General features: G+C 49.1%; 1 protein-coding gene across 1 annotated transcript in view; it reads right to left on the bottom strand.

Moving 5' to 3' along the window:
• Window positions 1-10853, bottom strand: part of LOC119432612 (negative elongation factor B) — a 39139-nt gene extending 28286 nt beyond the window's left edge. The window contains exons 1-2 of the mRNA XM_037699773.2: window positions 9573-10853; window positions 1020-1136 (exon numbers count right to left, since the gene is read on the bottom strand). Coding sequence (XP_037555701.1) covers window positions 1020-1136; window positions 9573-9881 — 426 coding nt within the window. The 5' untranslated portion in view covers window positions 9882-10853. The remainder of the gene's footprint in view (window positions 1-1019; window positions 1137-9572) is intronic.
• Between the last annotated feature and the right edge of the window lie 14369 nt (window positions 10854-25222).

Genomic DNA, 25222 nt, shown 5'->3' with positions numbered 1-25222 from the left:
TCCCAGCTACAACTATGAGAATGCTACAAGTAGTGCGTACTCCTGATGAAGAAGCTGCCCACTGCGAGCGTCAGGGAGAGTAGGCTCGTGAGCGGGCTCGTCGTCGTAGGCCCGACCCCGAGCTGCGCGCCCGAGACGCGGAACACATCGGCAGATCCGGGAGGCAGCTTCGCTGTTCGTCCATCTTAACGCAGTAGAAGCTAAAAGCGGTCATTTTTTTGCGGTGGATAGTCGACGATTGTGGTGACGTGCAAAGGGGCGTTAGAAATGCCACCGCAACGGAAGCTCCGCGAACAATATTTGGCTGAGCGATGCGTATGCGTGCCGAAAGAGCTCGGCAACGTTATACTGCAATTTTCATTATGCGCAAAGGAATCAATTATCGTGGGCGTCTGCGAGTAGACAGCGCCAGAGCGATCAGCAGGCAGCCGTCTCCTATTTCTTTCGGAACGGGGCAGTCTCCGTCTATTTCGAGGAACAAAAATGAGCTTTGTTCGGCATAATATGTTTAGTGCGTACTCGTCACTTTGACGTGATGAGCTTTCGCAGTTTTCGTGACGTCGCGTGACAGACAGGCGAAGTGGGCACCATCCGAAAAATTTGGAGCAATACCGGAGGGCTAATGGAGCCAAAGGCGCAGAATCGAAAAGAAATGTTTTTTTTTTCTTGTATTCAGCCCAATCATGCATAATCAGTGTGTACATGTCATCTTGAGCTGGGGAGCCTTCGCGGTTTTCGTGACGTCTCGTGACAGACAGGCAAAGTGGGTGATGCCCCCCGAATGTCTGACCAATCGCGGAGGGCTAATAACGGGAATAGAATAGAAACCAATAGGAATATGTTTACGTTATAGCGCCTAAGGACAGGAAGACCAGAAGCGCTAGCGACTACTGTCCTTTCTGTCCCTGAATGCGTCTTCTGCTTGACGAATGCAGTCTCTCAACCCGAGCCAACTAGCGTAGCTCGTTACGATAAGCTCTCACTCAGCCTCCGAAAATGAAAGCTTGGGAAATGCTCACCTGGATGTCGCATTCTTGGTAAAGTGACTTGTCCTTCACCAGCAGCTTTATGTACTTCTCGTCCACACACTTCATATTCTTGAGTACGCACATGACCACTGGACGAAGTGCTGGGACCTGTCGGAAATAAAGATAAACAAAAAATATGCAAAAACTGCGTTATTGATAAGGTCGTCACACCATGCTCTGTGAACATAAGAATTGTAGAAGATGTACTTTTTTCAATTACATTCAATTTCATTAACAAAACACGTGAAAGTGCAATGCTACATTGCTCTACAGGAGCACGAATATTACGAATAATAATAAGTACGAATAATAATAAACACATAATAGCAATCTGACAAGTATTATGAAGAATGTGGAAATAAACTATAAATGTGGCGATAAGTAAATAACAAAAATCGTGCAGGAAAAGTATTACGAAAATAGAGTTTAAAATAGGTCACACTAAAATGTATGCAATGTAATAGAAACTCATGAGGTCGAAGGTACGACTGGCTGCCATTGATACTGTAATCCGGTGAGGGTATAACGGTAAAATACTTACGTACTGCGATTTTACTGCGTGTAAAGGAAAGTTAATGCAGTAAACATTCGTTTGCTGATTGAACAAGTCATGTGTCAAACTAGGACAGACCTTGACGTCATCCAGCAACCCTTCGCGAACGAGCGTTATGTGATGCCGCGCCCGTTACCATTTCACTGTGCGGTGCCTCCAAAATTCTCAGCAGGTCACGTTAAATACATCCAAAATTACCCTCACACCTGTGAGACTACCCTTGGTTAAATTTGTACGCTCGTTTAATGAAAACTGAACTGGGCACGTTGCAAAAAATATAGCCCCTACCATTCGCATGTTTTCGTAATGGGCAAACTCGGGCTTGGCAGGTGGAGTGTTCTTGGAGTGTTCTTGGAGTGTTCATTCTCGCCGGAAGGACAATGCGCAAAGCGTTGTATTCCGTGTGTAGGGATGGCGACACGCTTACCCGTTTTTTTTTTTTATAACCACACATGACTAAAAATCCGAATTTCTTATTTAAGGCCAGTTATTTTAGGGCCTCATTGCATAAAGCAGCGTTTTGTTAAAAGAAGTAACTGGAACGCAAATGCATTTCGTCAGACACTTTGAAACTTAATATCTCTAAAGTGGTGCAGTCCTGAGAATTCTTTCTAAGTGGATACGCCTTGCGAACTCACCCGATATAATTCGTAGATTTAGATATCTGCCGTAATAAAATTTATTTTCAGCCTATTAGCGTAATTAATTATTTAACGAAGCATTTTGATTTCCCGTAGAACTAATGGCTGCCTCATCGAGTAATTTAGATCAAGGGTTAGAATTGTGCTATCTGTAACAGGCAATTTTCTCACTTTTTTTGGACTTTCCAAAAATGAACACACGGTATATATGAAATATCACGCGACGGCGAAAATTCGCCTGGAATGTCCATGTAGTACTTTCAGTCGCTACGGAAACACGGCCGAGTGCTTCCACCATCGTCGGCTCCTCTTATCTGCCTCTACAACACCACTAAGACAGTGCGTTCGCCCTTAAATTTCATCGCCTTATCATAAAGGGTGGAGCGCTAAAGAAGTGACAGGGTTCCTTGAACTGGTACCAAAGCCCTAAAGCAACCCCAGTAACAGAAAAGCAGTAACCAATTACAATTACTTCATTCAAATTGTAATTGATTTCAAATACCGATTAATACTGATTAATTGAGCAATTACTAAAAAGTAATCAATTGTCACAACCTTTCTTTCCACCCTAAATTACCATTGCACAAATACAGCAAATAGAACGAGCTGGACAGGCTCTTGCAATGTGTTTTCCGCAGTCCTTCATACGTTAACCTTCTGTAGAAGTATTGCTTTTTCAAGCAATGTTCTCTTTTTCAAGCAATCTTCAATCTTTGTCAAAGATCAAAAGTGCACAGAAATAATGCCGACATCCTCTGGCAGCACAGCAAGAATTCTTTATCGGTTCACTCCTTCCAATCGCAAAAATCAAGAGCGGAAATGAGGAAGTTTTCCAATCGGCGTGTCGGGATTCTACGTGCCTGCACCATAAATGTCGAAAGTGGGCGTGTCTAGGAATTTCAGACGTAGCCCCTTTAGGTTATCTGCCAAACCTCACCGCAGTGCACCAACTTTGCTCAAAGGGCAGCATTATCCAAAAAAAATATATATTTCAGAAGGCCGCCCGAATTTAAAGAACTTTCAATTAACAACATCGAGAGGCTGTGCGCTTTTAATAACATGCGTGTTTGCGGCACTCATCAGTAACGTCATTGCTACGTTGTAGAATAATTTTGGCCATGAATAAACACTGCTGTAGAGAAGCAGAACAGTTACGGATAATTGCCATAAATACGCCTGAAATGACTTTTTTTTTTTTCTCATTACTAGGGGCCCCTTGTGCTACAACTAAGACGACTTGAAGGCGATAGCACGAGCGCCGCTAACTCAATGACTCGACGACCACTTTTTTGTAGCGAAAGCTACACTGGCCGGATTCTCGCCGTTTCGCTGTGGCCGGTGGCAGCATCGGGAGCTGAGCCGTTGCCTAGCAACCGCCGCAACTGGCGTCGCGGCGTTTCTTTCTATATGGTCCGACAACACCGCGGCGTCTGACACGCGTCTTTCGCCCGGCGAACTGCTTCACTTGAGAGGGTCCGTAACGCCAAGGGCGCGAGGCTAGCGTCGGAGACTGAGGAAGAGCTAGCCATTCGGCTCGCAAATCGCTTGGACTTGTCGGCTTATTATTTATACCTGGCTTATATCTATGAGTGTATACCTAAGTATACTAATTACAGCTAAATCAAAGGATAACGAAGTGAAACCAAGACTTAACCAGGCTAAACCAAGCTTTCGCTTTGCATATCCAGGGTTAGGTGATGAGCCAAGCCGCAGCAAATGTTTTTAGACTATTCACCTTTAACTGGAAAGGGACAGTAAGACACCCAGATACCTTCGGAATAGATTCAGCGAAAGCCAACCATGGTGCAACTCTGACGCAAGATACCATGGCAATGTTAAGGTCACGCGTCAACCAGCTGCACATGCAATCTTTGCTGACATCCTGTCGGCGACCCTTTCGCCTGCCGCTGAGATGAAAACGATATGTGGAGAGGGTGGTAACAGCGCAGAGAGGTCAGGAACCTCGGCCCGGGGCCTTGCAGACTTCGAGCTACAGCCACTGCGGCATATGAGCGGGGCAAGCTCACTGACGGCAACGCATCGTCCTGTGTGCCGGTTTATAGTCACTTTATCTGTTATACCTACCATAGTTCTCTACCGGTATGATATTACGAATCAATACTCGCTCAATTTGGGTTCGAATATCACATGCACTTACCTTTAGTTTACTGTATAGTCACAAGGCCGGAATGTGTTGTTCCGTAGGATGCTTCTCGAAAGCAATCATAATTATGCGTGTTGAATGCAACTTCAGTTTTGAATTCCAGAATATGACGTCATACTGAACGCTTCAGCGCCAATAGAATCAAAGAACAATCTTCGCCTAAAAAAATACCTGTAAGCATGATGCAAGAAGCATCTATCAAGATACTTCTTGCACCGTCAAACATCTGAAAAATGTCCTCCCTAAAAAATTAAGCCGGCTTGTGTTGTGGAAAGAAAGCGCTAACTGTCGAATAGCAAACCACGAATAGCACTATATCTGCTGTTCACATTAGCCGAGCAAGATTACGCCAAAATAAAACTCAGGCAACGAAACAAGGATTTCAATGCCCCCATGCTCCGTGCAGACTATTTTTTTTTGTTGAGTCATCTTCACTCCGACCCCATATTTTGCTAAGTCAATTTTGCAAGTCATCCTTATTTCACCAAACTCGTACTGCAACTCAGACCTTTTTTGCTCAGTCATCATTACTCTGAAGCCACAATTTACACTCACTTTTGCAAGTCACGATGTTTTTTTTTTTTGCAAGTCACCCATCCTATGATTCACCAAACTCGAACCGTGACTCAGTACTTTTTTTGCTGAGTCACACTCACTAGGATCCTAAAACCTCAAATATATTTTCGGCAAGTGACTCCCCCACTCCTTCACCCCTTGATTCACCTTTAATTCAAACCTGATTCACTCTTGATTCACCCTATCACCACTTGAGTCACCTTCATTCCCTAATATTTCACTCTCATTTACTCTTCATTATCTTAACTCACTCTATCTCATCATTACCTTTCGTTTAACTCCTATCACCCAACTAAACCGATTTAATTCAGCATCAATTCGCTCTTAATTCAGCATCAATTCACTCTTAATTCACCTTATTCCCCCCTCTGTATACGTATTTTTATTGCGATAGCAATTATATGGACACTCAAAGCGGATTTCTGCCGTCGGCGTCACCATCGCCGTCGCCGTGAGGTTCCGTATGACGTCAACCGCGATGAAATCGTGGCCGCGCGCCGTATGCTGTATGTGCGAGTGAAAGCGCGCGAGCAACGCGCGCTTTGACGGATAGCGAAGGCACGGCGTAGAGCAAACGCGCGTTCTGCGCCGTGCTCCCTGAAGGGCTGCGGAATTGAGCGTCTCTTTCCTCCTTTAAGTATAAACCGCATTCACGCGATCTTGCGCGCAACAGCGACAAGCGACGCGATGGAGATGGCTGTCGCGGTCGCTCGTCGCCTACAAGTCGCACCGCATGCGAGCGACAACTTCGAACGACGTCTCCCCGGTGTTGCCGGTATGAGGGCAGCAAATACTCGCCGAAACTGGCGTGACGCTTGCTTTATTAATTTAAGTTAATGTGTTTTATTGTAAAGAGCAGCATAAATATTTCTAAAGGTCTTGCACTACGTTATTATCCTTGCACGTATCAAAATCTAGTCGTTTGCTCGTTCCGTGCGACAATCGGTAGTACTTGACTGATGTATATCCAGTTCCGGCTTCGCGCTATTGGCTAGTCGCTCATAGCACTTCCGGGCGACGAGCGACGAATTCTAGATTTCTAGAACCGAGCGATTGAGCGAAAAGACCAAGCGATCTGTTCGCGCGACGACCCGTTTCGTCGCTCGAAGCCGTCGCTCGTCGCCGTCGCGCACAAAATCGCGTGAATGCGGTCTGGGCTTTACAATCATCATGTATATAAGAGCAAACGCGACTTCTTCCGTCCCACGAAAAGCCGTGGGGGGACGGGTGGGAGGGAGGGGAGGCGACGTTTAGCTGTGGCACCAAATGCGTAATTATATAAAAAAATGCCACAGTTTCGCCCTAAGGGTGAAGCAATGAATGCGATAGCAACACAGCAATGTCATACGAAGTAAGGTGAGCGGCTTTGGTAGCAATATGAATTGTAGTAAACATGAGCTGATTAAGTAAGCAGGTGTGCTGCGGCGTAAGTAGACCGACATGAAGAGAGACTCGATGACCACGAGAAGGCGCGTGTGAAACGGTGGTGTTGATGAGAAGCGCTTCCCGTGGGCAGCGCGTGCGAAGGGACACACCTGTAGCGCTGCACTGCGATCCGGGCAGCATTGCATGTGTAACGTGCGTTGGAAAATGTGGCCCGACTATTGCTAACTGAATGATCAAGCGTGGTGTGAGCGCGCACAAACAAACACGAATAGATCACACTGAATGACTGCAGACAACGACTGTCAAAACGCTGGCAGCGAGCGCATACGCCGCGCAGCGGGCGAAGGTACGTGCGGTCTATCGCTTCAACGGAAACAGCGGCGAATGCACGGTGCATAAAGGTCTGAGCCATGTGGAGATAAGAGACGGTGCGGACGAGCGACGAGCGCGGTTGTTGGCGGAGTAGAAGAGCGCCCCCCCCCCCCCCCCCCAGCTCTTTCCGGCGCTGGCTTCCTGCTTCCTTGCTTGCGCGTGGGAGATTGAGTGCGTTCGCTCTCCGTGATAGCGCGCGTCCCCGCACGCTTCCGCTCGGGCATACGGCGCGCGGCGAAGATTTTATCTATAGGGAACCTCACGGCGACGGCGACGACGACGGCGACGGCAGAAATTCGGTTGAAGTGTCCATATAATTGCTATCGCAATAAAATGTTGCGAGGCGAGAAGGTCGTAAAGACTTCTGACGCTGCTCGACGAGTGTCCCGTTCTGATCTCGTCGAAAACTTCCGAGCCGCCCCAGAGACACCGGCAACAGTCACCAACGCTGCGCGCTTTTGGTGCGAACGCGGGCAAAATGCCGACGGCGTCGACAACAGTTCTGCGCGTTGCTGGTGCTGCTGCGTGTCGAAGTTTATACAGCTGATAAAACTACCATCCTTACTCCGTATAGTTCTCTACTAATTTGCTATCGCAATTGATGCTTCGCCTTTCGAGTGAAAGTGCGCCATTTTGATCATTATCATTAGCATAATTACCCATTACTATAATTCTCGGTTCTTGGTCACTTTTTGGCTTTTTCGTCCGACATTGCCGCTTTCTCCTGCTAATTTTAATTAATTTAATCACTATTATGATCATTTACCAAAATTTATATTTCCCATGTAATTATCTGTCGACTGATACATAATGTTATCGGGTTTGTAATGATCTTATTGAGCTATCGATTTTTTTGTACATCTCTTGCCGATTCTTTTGTCCGATTTTTGGATCCACCTCTTCAAGGTCACCTCAAAACGACACATATAAGGCTTCCGCCTTAAGAATGCTATCCATTGAGTAGGGGTGCGCGAATATTCGGAACTTTCGACTAAGGAATCGAATAGTGTCCTGTTCGATTCGGCCTTCGAATCGAATTGTCACTATTCATGCATGCGAATATTTTTCGAATACGTTTCGAATATTCTAAACGTCATCACCATCATCATAATCGGCATATATTTATGTCCACTGCAGGACCAAGGCGTCTCCCTGTGATCTCCAATTATCCCTGTCTTGCGCTAGCATTAACCAACTTACGCCTGCAAATTTCCTAACTTCATCACCCCACCTAGTTTTCTGCCGTCCTCGACTGCGTTTTCCTTCTCTTGGTATCCATTCTGTAACTCTAATGGTCCACCAGTTATCCATCCTGCGCATTACATGGCCTGCCCAGCTGCATATTTTTCCGGTTTTCTGCTTTTTTCCGCTAAACGTCAACTGCGTCCAAATAAACATTTGAAAACAGAAGCTGGCGTCGGCGACGTTGGTGAGATAATTGAGAGCCGCACAGTCATATGTGGGTTGTGCCAAGGTTCTTAGTCTAAGAACGTTGGGTTGTGCAGGATGCATCAACGGGCAACAGCGTTCCTTGCCCTGTGTGCTAAGACGGTGTTTGGCGTTGTGCCAGGAACGCCGTCCGGTACCCGCCGACGCGTCTGATGTAATACAGGCAGTCGAAATCTCGCGAAAGCATCTCCCAAGGTGATCGCCCGAGAATTCGTCCCTAGACTGGTGGTATTTACAGGTGATTTTAAAGCACGTTCGGCTTATAATGTTGGCTCATACTGTTGCCCGCTCCTGGAACACGCGACAAACCTCCCTGACCAGCTGCTTTCTGCAGCTGACGGCAGGCGGCGACACAAGTTTATGCTAACGCCGTCACTGCAGCAGCTGGCATCCCCATAAGTGAAGGCAAATTTGCACTTTTAACAGCGAAGCTGTTTAAGCCAGCCGTAATTTGTGGTTTGTATCAAGAAACTATTAAAAAATGAAAGAAAATAAATGAACCCGCGTACCCACGGTCCCAGGGCGAGCGTCGTAACCACTAGGTTATATTGCCAGGCTTGCAGGACATGCATTTATGCGAACCATATGATTGGGCTCGAAAGTCGTCTTCTTCGTACTATAGTGCCTAGAATATACTTACATTCTAGGCACTATATTCGTACACAGCTGGCGCGTTCACGCTCGTGCTCTGCGACGTGAAGAAGGGGTTTTGCGCGCTATCAGAGCGAAAGAGAGAGAGAGAGACTCATTCACGGAGCCTGGAACGCGGTGTCGGTATTGGAACGCGGTGTCGGTGTTGCAAGCTGCGTTATGCAACGCACAGTGACGGCCTTAAATCCGAGACGCGCGGAAAGAAATTTACCATCATCGTGAGTCATAAGATGAAAAGTTCGGGCGCACTTCCGGAAAATGCTGGGCTACGATCGCCCAGCTTCGCTGTTTCAAGCGTTGCGCGGCCGAGTGCAAGGTTAACTGTTTTATTATTTTCTTAAAAACCAGGCAATTAACTGTGGTAAGCGTTAAACTAAATGAAGCGGACACCAAAATGCGATAGTTCTGCAAAATTTGAGCAAGAACAGTGCAGCGGTGAGCGCAAAATCTTTTTTCGAACAGGTGACGCGAAATATTCAGGACCCTGTATACAATACCCCTGCTTTGCACAAACACATACGGGAATACTCGACTCGATGCTGACGGAATCGAGCGCTGCTATGCCCGTCATAATCAAGCACGCTCGGCTTTGAACCTCGTACACCCGATCGCGCACCCTTGTGCTTAGACTGCGCTTTAATATTTCGATGTAGATCGACTTCAACCTGGATCGAAATAGCCCCAGTGAAAAAGTGTATTACGCGCCTTACACGTGCAACACAGGAACGGACCATTACAGGCTGCCCTCGTACCTTGATGTATGGGAAGGTTCCCTCCAGCATCTCCTTGAGCTTCTTCTCCTTCTCGTGGCCTCCTTGCTTGGCCAGGACCTCGATCTGCTGCATGAGACGGTCCTTGAGTTGATCCCGCACGGACGTGTGGAACTCCAATCGCCGGACGCCGTGCATGTCTAGCAGCGATAACACCGGGCCCAAAGAAGGCAAGAGGATTGCATTGTCCTCTTGAAACTCTTCTATTGCTCGCACGATGTCCGTGTGGTTTGTCAAGACGTCGCGGAGAGCCTCACGACCTGGAATGCCAACTTCTTCGAGACCGGCCATGGATGAGACAGTTCATACGAGGATGCCGTCGATCGGCTGTGACGTTGTCGGCCTCGCGTCTGGTCGCACCGGCTCCAGCGTCTCGGCTCCAACGGAACGTTCAGCAATCTGCAGCATCAAACGCACACCACGCGCGACGCGAAATGCGGTGACGTCGAGCGGGAAAGGAAAACGAACACAGAGGAACGCGCGTTGCGACGGACGCCGCACGAGCGTTCTAAATGTGCTAACCGACGCCGGTGAAACGCTGTCGCAGACGCTGCCGTTTAAGTTGAGTGCACAGCAAGTACAGCGTCGAACCTCCTAGCTAAAGCTCTTCCGTAACACCAAGGAGCTTTACTCCTAGCAAGCGTCTGAGGAGAGCCGCGAGGACGGTGAAAGCATGCGTCTCGTGCATACACGGTGGCTTAATTGTTGCTCGCACGCGCATGACTTTAGCCGCCAGCTCCATAGGTGAAGCGTTTCATCGAGATGCCTCTATGGAGCGTTTACGGCGATCGCTTGGGCGGACCGTTACCTTGGTATGCAAATTCCAAACAGGGCTTTTGCAGTTAGCTCGCGCCCACAGATACATGTGACGCCAAAACATTTCACATATTTCACGCCACGCATTTCAGCTCGCGAAGCACGAACGACAAAAGCATAGCTATACTCTGTTTCGGTTGTTCCATGCAGCACTGTGGAAGGTACAGGCCTCTTCGACCAATCGGGAGCGCCAACACATCTTAAACTTGTCCTTCTCTTATTATTGTCCTTCTCTTATGTCGTCTGCTAGCGGCGAGCGCTACAGCGCGGAAGCGGCGGGATAAACTCCGAAGACTACATGTTCCCCTTACACACAGTGCCTAGAATATACTAGGCACTGTACCATACCTATCTCTCTCGACGTGGTGCAACGCTACGGTAGTCGTATTTAGCGACTCATCACGTCCAAGCGAAAATATGAGCCTTTAATAATAATTTACGACTTACGGACGCAGTGTTCGCTGGGCGTGCAGAATCCCAATGCTCATACCTGCCACACTTACGCTCATGTGGCTCGCGCTCGCCGGCTAAAGCTCATCGCGACGCGATGAATGAGCTTGCGAGACATGGCGTAGTAGAGCTTTCGCTCTAAAACGAAGCAAAATCACCGAAAAAACGGGCAAGTTTGCACTCGGTCGTGCAAAGCTTAGGCACAGCGAAACTGTCGATGGTCCAGTCTTACTGGCTGCTACTGCTAGGTATTAACTTGGTTGCTGCTAGGTCTAAACTTGGTTTAACTTAACTACGCATGTAGGGAAGGTATTCTCGAGCGATCATTTTCGGTGTTACCTTCCCTTTCGGGGCATTTCGCGTGACTAGCGCTGGACGCGTCGGCGCATATATACGAGCGACAGCGTTCCTGGCATGCCACAAATGCAGGCAGGCTAACCAAGGTTGGCACAGTGCCAAGAACGCTGTTGCATCTCTAACATGCAGAGAGAGAGAGAGTAAACATTTTATTGCAAAAATAAAAGGTAGTAAGAGCGTGGGAGGGACCCCTAGTCCGGGGTCCCTAGAACGATCTCAGCGACAGCACGGGCCCGTTGAACTAGGGCCCGGCGGACCTCGGGAGGCCCGTCGCGGAGGGCATCCTCCCACAGCTCTTTGATGCGGAAGGGGTGCAAGATGACTGGCAGGGGAGGGAATAATTTTGCGGTGCACTCCACGGTGACATGGAACGCCGTGGGGGAGCTTCTACAGCCCGGGCAAGAGTCTGCGTAGCGGTCAGGGTAAAATTTATGTAGGGAGAGGAGATTGGGAAACGTGTTTGTTTGGAGTTGGCGGAGCGCCACCTCTTCCTCTCGCGAGAATGACAGCGGCGGCGGACCCATGGTGTGTCTAGCTCGTGTATAGTATTTTAATACGTCTCTGTATGTGAGTGGGGAGCCCGCCTGATCTGGACTCCGATCCTCGTCATGCCGGGCAGCTCGGAGGGTAATTTCTCGAGCGACCGCGTGTGCGCGGTCATTACCCGGCAGTGAGGCATGGCCAGGAGTCCAGAGCAAGTGGATGCGCTGTGGGGCAGATGTGTCTGTGTTTGGGGACTGGTGTAGGATGTGGAGAGCTGCCTTGGAGAAGCCGCGTCCCGTCGAAAAGGCGCGGCATGCCTGCTGGGAATCGGTTAGGATATACACCTCCCCAGGAATCTGGAGAGCGTGTCGCACAGCAAGCGCTACTCCAAGGACTTCTCCGTGTCCAGGTGTAGAATTCCGTAAGGAGGCGGCCGTAATAAACGTTTCAGCGCCATCCAGCACTACCGCGGAATACCCGTTGTGGCACCGAGCAGCATCCGTGTATAGGGTATTTGTCTCAGGGATGTCACCGAGCATGCGCACCAGGTACCGTACACGGGCGCGCCGGCGTCCCGCGTCATGCTCAGGATGCATGTTTCGTGGTAGTGGGTGCACCTTTAAGGCTGTACGGACCCAAGTCGGAATAGTGATGGTGATGTCTTCATCATAATTGTGCAAAACTGGATGTCCCAATCTCGAGAGCAAGTGCCGCCCAGTGGGTGTGAGCAAAAGACGTTGTCTTTGACTGGCCCACTGAGCTTCCAATAACTCACTGAGAGTGTTATGCGTCCCTAGGGCTAGCAGACGTTTCGTGGCGGTGTAGTGTGGGAGGCCGTGGGCGAGCTTGGTCGCCTTTCGCAGCATTGTGTCGACCCGTATCTGCTCCGACTGCGTAAGTCTGTGGAAGGGAAGGTGGTAAGTAATGCGACTGATCACACAGGCCTCCACCAGGCGCAGTAGGTCCCGTTCCCGTAGACCTGAGCGCCTGTTGGAGACCCGCCGAATCATGGCCAAAGTCTGTTCGGTCTGCCGGGACAAGAGAGATATAGTGTAGTTCGCCTTCCCATTCGCCTGAACGTGTAGTCCAAGAATGCGAGCACGGTCTACCTGGGGGACAGGAACGCCATCCACGTGCACCGTGATTTCGGGTGGAGGGGTAATGCTACGTGCGCGGATGAGAACAAGCTCGGACTTTTGTGGGGCACAGGACAAGCTGCCCTGTCGTGCGTAAGCGGTGACGATGTCGACGGCCTGCTGCAGTCGATCCTGAATGGTCCCGTCTGACCCTCGCGTCGTCCAAATCGTGATGTCGTCTGCGTAAATCGCATGTGCAACATGGGGGATCTGGTCGAGCTGCTGAGGTAGTCTTGCGAGGGCGATGTTAAATAGAGTGGGGGACAGAACTGATCCCTGAGGGGTGCCGCGACCTGTGAGGCGAATCGTATCTGTCCGATGTGGTCCTATTCCAATGGTGGCTGTGCGGTCCCGCAGAAAAGAGCGAATGTAGTTATACATGCGGCTGCCGCAATGTGATTCTGCGAGATTTCGAAGAATCAAATCGTGTGCCACGTTATCAAATGCTCCTTTTAGATCAAGGGCGAGGATGGCCCTCGTCTGGGCACGGGACGGGGGGCCGATAACCTCTTCCTTGAGCTGTAGAAGCACGTCCTGCGTGGAGAGATGTGCCCGGAATCCGAACTGTGAGTGGGAGAAGAATGACTGTCGTTCGAGAAAAGGTTGCAGTCGCCGCAAAAGCACGTGCTCCATTAACTTTCCGATGCATGAAGTAAGGGATATTGGCCGTAAATTTGCTATGTCTACGGGCTTTCCTGGTTTGGGTATTAGCGAAATGTCAGCATGACGCCATGCCTGTGGGAGCGTGCCCTGACGCCAGTGATCATTGAATAGCTTTGTCAGATGATGGAGGTCTGAATCACTGAGGTTACGAAGGGTGGAAAATCTGATACGATCTGCGCCTGGGGCCGTGTTTCGACGGAGATCTTGAAGTACCACGCGAACCTCATCGATTGTAATGTCCGCGTCGAGTTCCTCATTAGATTGTTCTGCGTGCGGGTAATTCAGATACTGTGGAGGTGTGCCGGTAGGGATGAATCGTTTTTCTAGCTCTTTGAGAAGAGCAGCCGGATCGTCTCGGTACTTATGTATTAAGCTGAGTAGGCGATGAAATGTTTGCGTCCTTGTATTTGAGGGATCTATGAGTGCGCGAAGTATCGACCATGTTTTCGCGGTGCCTAGGGTGCCTGAAAGACGCTCGCAAAAACCTCGCCAGTTGTTTCGGACGAGTGTCTCAGCATATTCTTGTGCCTCCTGCGAAATTTGGGCGATACGCCGGCGAAGCTTGCGATTGAGACGTTGGCGTTTCCAACGCCGCGTGAGCCCCCTACGTGCCTCCCACAGATGCAGTAGGTGCGGGTCTACGTCCGGGGTCGCAGTTGTGGTAACCAGTGTGCGCGTACACGCATCTAGGTCAGAAGAAAGGGACTCGATCCATTGCTCGTATCCTAGACCTTCAGGAGGATTCTGTCGGCGCTCCCTGAACCGCGTCCAATCCGTGATGCGCACTTTCCGCTCGGGACAGTGTGCACTCTGCAGTGGTAGGGTAGTGGCCACGATATAATGGTCACTGCCTAGATGTTCATCGAGAGGACCATGCGCAATCACTGGTCCTGTATTTTTGGAAAAAGTAAGGTCTGGGCACGTGTCACGTGTGACGCTGTTACCTAAACGTGTTGGGTTCCCTGGGTCTGTATGTAAGGTGTATCTCAAGTTACATATGTCATCCCAGAGTCGAGTTCCTTTGGCTTCAGATTTGCGGTACCCCCAAACTGTATGCGGAGCGTTGAAGTCACCGCACACGAGAAGGGTGCGCCCAAGGCGTCCGAATTCTATTAGAAGACGATGAAACGAGTGTGTGCGTGAGCGGGGAGAACTGTACACGTTAAGTATGAAGAGACTGCAACTGTTCTTGCCCTGTGTAATGATTTCAAGAATTTGGTGTGGGATATCGATGTTTATAGTGTGGGAGTTGCACGTTAAGTGTTTTGATACTAGGGCTCCCACGAGTGGAGAGGTACCCGTAAAAGTGGTGAAGCCGGATAGGGAAGGGGAGCAGTTTGGTTCCTGTAGGAGGATAATATCAGGTTGATGTGTGGACATAGCAGCGTACTGTTGCAGGGATGCCCTTTTCCGACGGTATCCTCTGCAGTTCCACTGCCAGACCACGAGCTGCTGCTTGCTAAGGGTCGCCATCATCCTCGAGAGAGGAAGCCGCCGGGCGTGAGTATGGGTGCGATCTTCTTGCACCTGTAAGGGGTGGCTGGGGACGCGCGGATTTGGAATCCGGCAGGGGTGCGCTTATAGAATCCAAACGGGAGACTAACTCTGCGAATAGGGCGTGTGTCCGCTCTTCTGATGCGTGTATGACGCTTATGATCTCCTGCCGGAGCGCTAGAGACTCCTGCCGCGCGCTCTCTATAGCTGCCTGTATTCTGGCGTTTGTGCGCTCTATTGCAGCTTCCAGCTGCGCATGCATGTGAGCGTGGCGCGCTTCCATGTCACGGCGTAGCCGCGCGATTTCGGGGAAAGGATTACTGTGGGTGTTCGGTAGGGGAGTAGAGGGGGACATGTTGTGGGGTGAAGGTTGGGGGGGAGCGAGCTGTGGGGGATCCCGCGGGCAACTTACCTCCCGAGGTTCCGCCTTGGCATTGGTGTTCTCCGGGGCCTGGGCCTGCTGACGGTCCGGGGTAGCTGCTGAAGTTGCCAGCTTGTTTAGTAGTGCCTTCTTGTAGGGCTGCGGGGATGCCTGAGACGCCGGGGTAGTCTGACGCTTCACCTGGTTGCGGGCGGAGGACGACTGGGAGCGTGATCGGGAACGGGATTTGGAGTTTACCCGAGCCTTGGGGCGGGATCTGGACGGCGTCTTCGAACGAGACCGGCCAGCTTTCTTGAATGATGTTCCAGAAGCAGGGGTTGTCGCTGATGGAGGATCCGCATTGGTGGAGGCCTTCAGTTGTCGCTGTTCATCTTCGATGGCTTTTTTCACCCAGGCTCTGTTGAAGGGTTGTCGCTGGCGTTGCGGGCACTTCGGTTCAGTTGTAGGATGGTCCCCTCCACATGATTTGCACCGGGGAGAGCATGGGTGTGATGGGATGGGATTGTCGATGCCGCACTGTTCGCAAATAGTGACGTCTGGTGTGGGGCAGTGGTCGGCTCGGTGTCCCAATTTGAGGCACGTTTTGCAGACTGGCTGGCGGGGACGGTGTGGGTAGCAGCGGAGCTCTGCCCCAAGAAATCGGACGAAGCGTGGCACACGTAGGCCCTCGAACGTGACCAGTGCAATATTCGTCTGACCCATCATTCGAGCCTGTAGTATCTGGATTCCAGATGCTTGCATCTCTTCTACCAGCATATGTGAGGAGGTGCCTGGTTCCAGTCCCGGAACGATACCCTTGCACGAATCATCAGGGGCGGCTAGATATGCAGACACCGGGTAGGTGCGTTGGCTGATCGACAGTTCCTGGATATTCAGCAGGGCGTCTGCGACGTGCGATGATGGGGTGCTTACTATTGCCAGGTTTTGTTCTGGCCGGGTCCTTAGGATGAGGTCTCTCCGGTCATTTGGGCTCACTCCGGCCGCTGTCCAAAGCGCAGTGGCCAACGTTGGTCTGGGCCATTTATCCAATCTCAGGCCTCCGAGAGGCCGGAGGATAACTTTTTCATCTCGGAGGGGAAGAGGAGGCAGGCGCTTTGGCCCGCTCTGCTTGGGCTCGGCGGAAGGGTGTTCAGAAGCGTTCTGACGGAGCGACGCCGTTTCGTAGGCTGCAGCGTTGCGGGCGCGTCGCTTGTTGCGGACCACCTTCCAACAGGCTCCGTTGTAGGCTTCGTCTTCTATGGTGTCCGTGTCGATGGCTAAAGGTGTGGTATCCTCGTCCATGTCCTCCCCCGGTGGCGAGTCATTCGTTTGTTCTGTGATGGGAACGCTGGCAGCGTCGCGGTCGCTCAATGCTCCGATAGCTGCTGGCTTGTCGTCGGTTGTGAGCGTCTCTTCGGCGTTGCTAAGCATTGTTGGCACCGTTTGCTCGTTAGCGCACTCCGAAACAGTGCATAATAGCGGTAATGATGTTAGACGCTGCCTTGCTGCAGGGCCGTGGTTGGCAATGTCGTCAGTAAGAGCGCGAGGTGGAGCGGTGCCCACCGTGAGCGACATGCATCGATGCAGCCGTGCCTAAGTTGGGCAGACGCCTGTTCCGTTAGGCTTATTGGGGCGTTCCCCGCGTCGAAGTCTTCAAGGCTCGTGAGATGATGGAAAATGGACTCACAGTGACCCCAGAGGTATCGGGTAGCTCCGGTCCACTAGGTGAGTCGTATGGTGTACATGAATCGGGCACCGGAGTCGATGAAAATCCAAAACACAGATCCGAAAGAGGAGCCCCATGCGAAAACACGTCCGCACACCGTGGCCTCCTAGCGGGAAATCTAACATGCAGAGAAGCCTTCAAGTAAGTATGTTCTGACTTGACCACTTGTTAAGCCCATTAAAACAAGCAACGGGTTCCGAACACTGGCCCCCACAGGGGCGTCCGCGCAAGTAGGCGTTTGGTGTGTTGCGACACCACGTACCCCAGCACACGAGGGTTGGACTCTCCCGCGCGTAGACGTGCGCGGCTTTGCCGTGTCCGGGGAAAAGGGGACCCTGGGGGTTGAGCCGATGCCGGGTGTACGGCCCTTTATGGCCCCTCGGCGGAAGCAACACACCTCTTTGGCCTCGGCTGCACGTAGACGGCACCCCCGGACTGACCCACCCGGGGGAAATCGGCAGTCGCCTTTTCCTGTCCTCCTCTCTCCAACCTTCGACTTTCCATCTCCTTTTAAATCTTTCCTGTCTTCTCTGCACTTACTTTTACTTCCTATTTCTGAGGCGGCCAGGGTTAACCTGGTGTATGGTATCCAACATTGGGTATGCTATATTGGGTTATAGTAGATACATACAGCTGGCGTCTGCGATTCCTCTCGGCCTCTTAGCGTCCCCTTGTTGTGTTGGGCTCGGTGGTGGGCGGCTGGCGTCGCTACCGAAATAAAACAATCTTTTATTGCTTCGACATCGTTTCCACGCCTCCCCGATCGTCCTCTTTTTAAAAGAGGGCGCACCAATGAAACATTTCAGTTTTCCGCAAAGAACATTGACAAATTTGAATGCCCAGAAATGACAGCAAGATTAGTCTCACCTTTCCTTTTCTGTCGAAGTGTCTTACGGACACAATCAGACCAGCTGGGGCGCTATAACGTAAAATGGTTCCAAGTTGGTTTGATTCCAAACTCCTGACGTCAAAATTACGCCGCAGAACATGCGTATGGGGGCGGGACACGACGACGTTTTTCAAACAGGCCAATCAGCAGCCTCCATCTTTGCCGGAAGCACGCTTTGCTTGTGTTTTACTCCTAAAGGTTCCGTATAGCAAGTTCATGTTAGATGTTAACGCCTAATAAATAGATCATTGTTTTTCTCTGACATTAAAACTGTTTTGTAATGTTTTGACGCGCAAGTGGTAGACGCGTATTGCCAATTATTAGCAAGTATTCGCATTTTTCGAGCCGTAGTCACACACGCGTCGATTCCGCATCCGAGCCAGTCCGAGCCATTTTGCTATGCAGGTAGAGTGACCTAGAATATGGGAGAGTGTCCAAAGCGCCGCGCGAATACATAGGAGGAGCGAGGACCTTTTTGTGTGAACTCCCGCGCCGCGGCGCTGCTGTACCGGGCCCGTGGGCTTTCTCCGCTGCGGAAGCCGAGCCAAGGCGGCGGGCGTCTGCTACGAGGCTGTTATTTTGGTTGCTATTAGCCAACATCACGATCATTTGGGATATAATAAGTACCACGTCACCGCAAGGTAATAGCGCAGTGACTCACCGCACAGAGAACGCGTTTGCCGGCTGTGAATACGGGTATTTTGTCTATTTCCTTCTAGCTCACTTGGCCCGCGCATACGCGGCTGTTTGAGTAACGCATTCCGCGCGCTTACTTCATTTAGTTATGCGTGGAATGAGCAACGTGAACGTGCTGCAGAATAAAATCAGCTGGCGACCGCAATAATAACCAAGAGAACGTAGCAGATATGGCTAGCTCATGCTAAGCGCTTTTTACACCCTATCGTTTCCTTTCTTTTATTTCATGCATTCGATTTGCTTTACAAGAGTGCATCCCGTGCTCTATTGTTTCCTTATTAAAGGGAAATCATTAACTGGGCTCTTGGGAAGCGGAATGTGTCTGTTGGCCGATGCCGCGGTACCAAAAATAAATACAAACCAAACCGCGTAACTCTCGCGGCTCGTTCACTTGGTATATATACCAAAGTATAGTGTGGAAAGGCACAAATGTGTGACTAATATGACTGATGGATCATGGTATTAGTGACTTGACATACTTGCACTCGCGCCACGATTAACGATAGCAATAGGACGTGTGGTCATATGACGACGGCAAGAAATCCTTCTGATGCTGTGGGTGTGACGATAAAAACGTGTTGAATGCCAATCTCGATCTCAACGTGTCGAACTTACCCATATATCACGAATAACTGAGAGCACAGGTAAAGGTTTACGGCGTAATGATAGTAGTAATGATAATTTCTGGGGTTTTACACCCAAAAATCACAATATGGCTATGAGAGACGCCGCAGTGGAGGGCTCCGTTAATTTCGACCACCTGGGGTTCTTTAACGTTCACCTAGGTAAATCTATGCATACACGGGTGTTTTATGCATTTCGCCTCCATCGAAATGTAAGCCGCCGTGGCCGGGAATCGAACCCGCGTCCTCGAGCTTAGCAGTACAACCTACCAAAAGCCACTGAGCACGGCGCGTATAGGTAAAGGGTACGCGAGAAATCTACGCGGCAAACAACAAGACAAACCAAAATAAATGGAACGCTAACTGTGCAACATTGTATACGTATGCTTCATTTCATAATTACGAGCAAACGTCAGAAAACGAACATGATGGATTACGTATGTGCAATTCGTCTTTCGCCTTCTTGTGTTTAAGAGCGCAAACACTAAGCGAATTTTAACATGAAAGTAACTTTAGGAATATTTATTGCGTATGCTCGCTCGTTCGTACACAGCAAATATACTTACTGATCAATAACTACGTACTTGTAGTTACGTAATGAAAGAGGCAACAAATCACCAGAACATAAACTTTTCATTTTTTGCTGTTATTGAAGGTAACTATTTTACGGATATGTAGAATCAATAGCGATATTTGTAGCGCATCAAAGACAGTAATTTTCCAGACGAGTTCCACTCGGTATAATGCAAGCACAAACATAGTCACGCGCCATGAATGCTTGTTAGTTTACGTAAAAAATCACACGTTACGCAATAACTAAGATATAATGAGAAGTTACATGTTATTGGTAATTTCAGAGAGCATTCACGGGTTATTAAAACAAGGCTATTGCAGTAATAACTTTTACATAACAAACTAGTAAATGGCTAGGCCAGTAGTAGCTATCTATTCAGTTCAATGTAGAAAAAAATATTTGTTTAGCTATTGGCTGGATCGAATGACTTTTATTTCAAATGTCTGAATTTGAAAAAAAGCTTCGCTCACGGTGAACCGTAAGGTACATCATGCGCGAAGTTTGTATTGAAGAGATAGCGTACAGCAAGAGTTGTTCGTGTACGCAATCTCTGAAGCGAAATAAGCCAACAATATTGCGGCGTTAGGGCCGTCTTTGCTCCGTCTCTTGCCTCCCTTACACCTTCTCACTCTGCTCTGTTCATAATAAAATATTGTCGTGGCTAAAAATATTCGAATAAATACATATGCATATAGCTGTAAACCACTATTGACCGTGAGTGAAAAGCGCGTAATGGTGAGCGAAGCGTTCCTGCACCCACGTAAGTATTTCACTTCAATGCGCGAGTAATTTACTTTTTTCGTTACTCTTATTTTTGCAAGCATGGTGCTATTGCCCGCGTACCCATGCGAATAACGTTTCTTTTTTTACGTTCTTTCCTTGGGCGGGCTCATTTAGCGCGTTTCTACGCACGCACAGTTACCGTAATACCGTTCCCGAACCCTAGCACCGAAGCTAGGCCGCGCTGATGAGTTTGATACGTTAGTTTTTGCATTATCTTGCTGCCCAAGCACAACGAAACACTCAGAGATGGGTAAGCTCCATGCAGCACCACACTGTTGAAGTTAAATAGAGTTTAAGTGCTTTGCGTGGAAAATGAACGCAAAAAACTACAGCGCGCAGCACACGACCCTCTCTTCCCGCGCGCTTCGCGAGCGCGAAAAGCCCACGGGTCCGGAGCAGCAGCGGCGCGGCGCGGCAGTTCACAGAAAAAGGCCCTCGCCGGAGCCGGCGCTTTGGACACTCTCCCATATTCTAGGTCACTCTAGCACAGGTAAGATGGCGGCTACGTAGAAGCAGCTGATCAGTGTGTGGCCCGCATTTAGTGTACCTTTGCCCGTAACGCTGCACGATTAGATGAGTCTCGGCCTCCGTGGTGTGCTTTCGCCCGAGAAGAATTTCGGAAGCTGTGAACGTCACGGAAACCGTGAAAGCGTACCGCAAGGTGAGTAAACAACATCAGTCTCTTGTGCTTAATGCCTGGACAGTCGCATCTGAACATCTGCAGTGGTCGCGGGATGCTCACATTTGCTTTTATTCGCACAGGATAGCCAAGAATCGATGAAGGTTGGAAAGCAGCACGATGTACTGCAGCAGATACTGGTAAGCAAACTTTTTCATTTCACAACGATCTGAACTGTCTCCGGGTGTGGGTGAAGTGCGCAGTGATAAATCCCCCTACATGTTGGAAGTGGACTTAACCGGGAAAAACGATCTGTTATTTTGTTTGTTTGTGAAGTTTATTACGTTTCAGAAAAACAGTGATTATGTTGTGATAATGTAACCACTATTTTTTAACGGCATGGTGAAATGATATGTGAAACGATACGACTTGTTGCTTGTATTAATTTGCTGCGGTCCGGCGAAAATTGAAAGTACGAAAAAATGGCGGCACCTCCAGGACCCCGCGTATCGGCAGCTCAAACCACTCTGCTTCTTGAGTTTATGGAGCAGCACCCGTACTTGGCGAGAGGCGCCACAAGCCTCTCGCCAAGTATGAGTGCTGCGCATAAAAAAGTGTTGTGGAACGAGCTGACGGCCGCGCTCAACGCGCTAGGGCCGGCTGTAAAAGCAGCCCGGCGCTGGCGCCAGTATTGGGCGCGAATTGTGCACGACTTGAAAAAACTTGCCGCGCAAGTTGGGTCGGAGAAGAGGTGAGCCTGCAGCTTTCAACATACTTTGGAACGTAAGCTCACTGTGTTCATGTTTTTGCAGGAAAACAGGAGGAGGCAGGTTGGGCGGGCTGGAGGGCCGTGTGTTGGACGTCTTGAGCCGCACTGGCCCAGGCTACGCGCCGGTCGATTTTTTTGCTGATGACGCCGAGGTGCGTAGTGTTTTGTGTTGCTATGTGGACCGGTTTGGGGAAGTTGCACTGTTCAGAGCTGATGAATGTTTTACTGCTTTGTGTTTATGTCTGTTTTCTTGCAATTAAGAACACATGCCAGCACATGATATCCATACTTTGCAGAAATGAAAATCTGGCCCCCCCTAGAATAACATAAGAAACCAATGCTGTTCAGAAATGTCCTGTGATTGATTATATGGTTCGTTACTCCGTGAAGCATGTGTAGTCACGAGTAATTCAGTTGATGTATCAAGCATATTCTGTACAGAGTGAATAAATTTGAATAGACTTGGCAAACAGTTCATGGAACTGAAGCAACAATAACAGTATTCAAATCATATTCATCAGGTGCAATGCTCACATAGTGTGTCTACTGTGCTTTGTTATTGCAGCAGGCAAGCTCCAGCGAGGAAGAGGCCGCTGCCGCCCATGTGCCTCTCCCGACGGCCCCACCCCAAGTATCCGTGGGCACAGAGCCGGGGACGAGCGGCACTGCACGTAAGGCACTTTAACAGCAATTGAAATGCGAAGCCTTCAGAAGAAAGCACTGCCTGTTGTGAACTTTTAAACAGAAAAAAAATTTATTTCACATAGTCACCTACAAAGAAACACAGCTAGTCCCTGCCATAATCTGACTGTGCAAGACGAAACTATATTCTGTTTGACTAATCATACCACTTGTAATGCAGCTTCTGTAGCGTTCAAGTTGTCGTGTAGAAATTAATATTGGTGCAGCATATTGTAGTGCTGTGGTGTCGCTTTATTTATTTATCCAACTGTAAGGTTTATATTGCCTACAGCTTGTTGCCGGGAATAGTTTCCTATTTTTCTACCTATGAACCAGTGAATGTTCAACATAGAAGGGCACAACAAATTTGTTATCCTCTTTGCCCATTTAATTTTTAAGGACCACCAACTCGGCAGCAGCCCCAAAGACCACCTCGGCGGCAGCAGCCGCTAGATGATGCGGCCTGCAGGGCAGCAGAGGAATGCACGAGGCAGAGGCAGCTGGTGGAGGCTGCAAACGTGGAGGCTGTCGCCTTCCACCAGATTCTTCTTGAGCAACACAGACAGGTACGTACAACTCGCCCAGGTTGCAATTTCTTTAAGAGGGCATCTGTATTCACTGGGCTGAAGTGTTCATTGGTTTGTTTACTTATGTATCCTCTGTGAGATGCTTTCTCATTCTGTTACTTCGCAAATTACAAAGCATTTCCGTGGTTGCATGTACCGGCACAGCATGCTCATCTTTTGCAGGTAAATTCAGCTTATCACCGACATTGCCTTCTTAGTGACAAAGGTAGCTTGGTAGCATTTTCTGTCTTTGAACATGTTTATAACATAACAGATCATATACAGTTTGCACTTCAACTTCTCACGTCATATGCATACGTTCTCACTGCCCTCTAGAGTAATCGTGCTGAAAGTGTAACCCTTGCAAACACTGCTGAAACGAACAATTTAATTTCGTTTCCTCTAGCTGCAGTAAGTGCATTTTTTTCGCAGCATCATCAACAACTGGTGGAGGAGCAGAGGGCCTCTCGCGTGGTGCAGCAGCAGTTGGTGGTGGAGACGAGGGGTTTGCGGGAGGCGACTGCCCTCGTCGCAGCCACCTTGCGCCAGCTCGTGGCTGCCCTCGCCCGTGGCCTCCGCGAGCCGCCTCAGCCATAGTTTGTGGCACGAGTCACCATTATATGTTGTTCATTATGTCATTTGTTTATTATTTAAGGTTTCGCATAATGCATAATTTATTGCAAGTTTTTTCTTATGTTTAGTTCCTCTTGCTGAGCAAGTTTGTCTCAGTGAGTGAACTGTATGTCTAATGTTTCATCTTTTTGGTTAGGTGTGTGCTTTCGTTTTGTTGTTTATGAGCTATTTATGTATTCACTGCTTTTCAAGGAACATGTTGACATGTGGTCACTTTTATTTTAGCCACAACAGTGTTTCACACACAAATGCTGTGATAACAGGTATTGAAATCCACTGTTATGATTTTCACACTATATTTATGTTGTTTCCAATCTTATTTGCCCTATGGAACCCACAAGTGGCCATATTATTTATTTTAGCAACACGTGCGTGTTACTTGCAATAGTTATTCTGATATATCAGGTTTCCATATCGGTGATAGCAATGCAATCTAGTCCCCATTGATGTTGAGAATTTTTTATACACCCAATGTAGCCATTATTTTACTACATTCACTGCCAGGCTGTTCTTCTTGGCCTTGTTATATGTCAGATTATCGAAGTGCACGTTATTTTTTCACGTCTGTCATTCCTTAAAGGCGCCGGACTGCACTTTCACACTGGTGGCCCTATTGTGGCAGTAGTTATTGCAAATAGCATCTATTTTGTGCTACAAACACGGATGCATAACAGGCAAGTCTTGCAACACCTTTTTGTGCTGTGAAGTTGCTGGGTGAACGCAAATGATCGTGGATGAGCCCAAAGAAAAACAGTATCAATGACAGACATTTATGTGATTTAATGTGTGCCAGCAGCCTTTCACAATGTATTAGATCCCATTTAGTGGAAACCGTACTGTCACTTTGGCACCGTGAAATCGTACCCTGTGTACATTGATTTGTATCATGATGACTGTTATTCACTTCGAATAAAACATGACACTGAAGATGTGTTGAAATTGTTCGTTTACTGTAGGGACATGAAGGAACGAGTTTCAAGAACATCACTGGCACTTGATATCACTTTTTACGATATCACAGGCACGTTTGTACAGTTATACAACTATGTACAAATGAATATACATCCAAGGGAGCATCATGTGCTTGACATGCCAGGCGATCTGTGTCAGCATGACTTGGCCTGTTGAAAAGGAACTGTGCGGAGGCTGTGTGGCAAAGCTGTGTGGGGCCTGCAAGGTGTCCAAGAACAGTACATATGATGGAGCGAAAAGTGTGCTTTGCTGCGGCCCAAGCAGGAAGCGAGGAGACGAAGTCCAATATCCTCCCATGCACAGTGCAGACGGCGGTGACAGTGGCAGTGATGCCAGTAGAT

This window comes from Dermacentor silvarum, chromosome 11, assembly GCF_013339745.2.
Source record: "Dermacentor silvarum isolate Dsil-2018 chromosome 11, BIME_Dsil_1.4, whole genome shotgun sequence".
Classification (NCBI taxonomy): domain Eukaryota; kingdom Metazoa; phylum Arthropoda; class Arachnida; order Ixodida; family Ixodidae; genus Dermacentor; species Dermacentor silvarum.
Note: the sequence above shows the minus strand (reverse complement) of the source record. Positions and strands in the feature narration are given on the sequence as shown.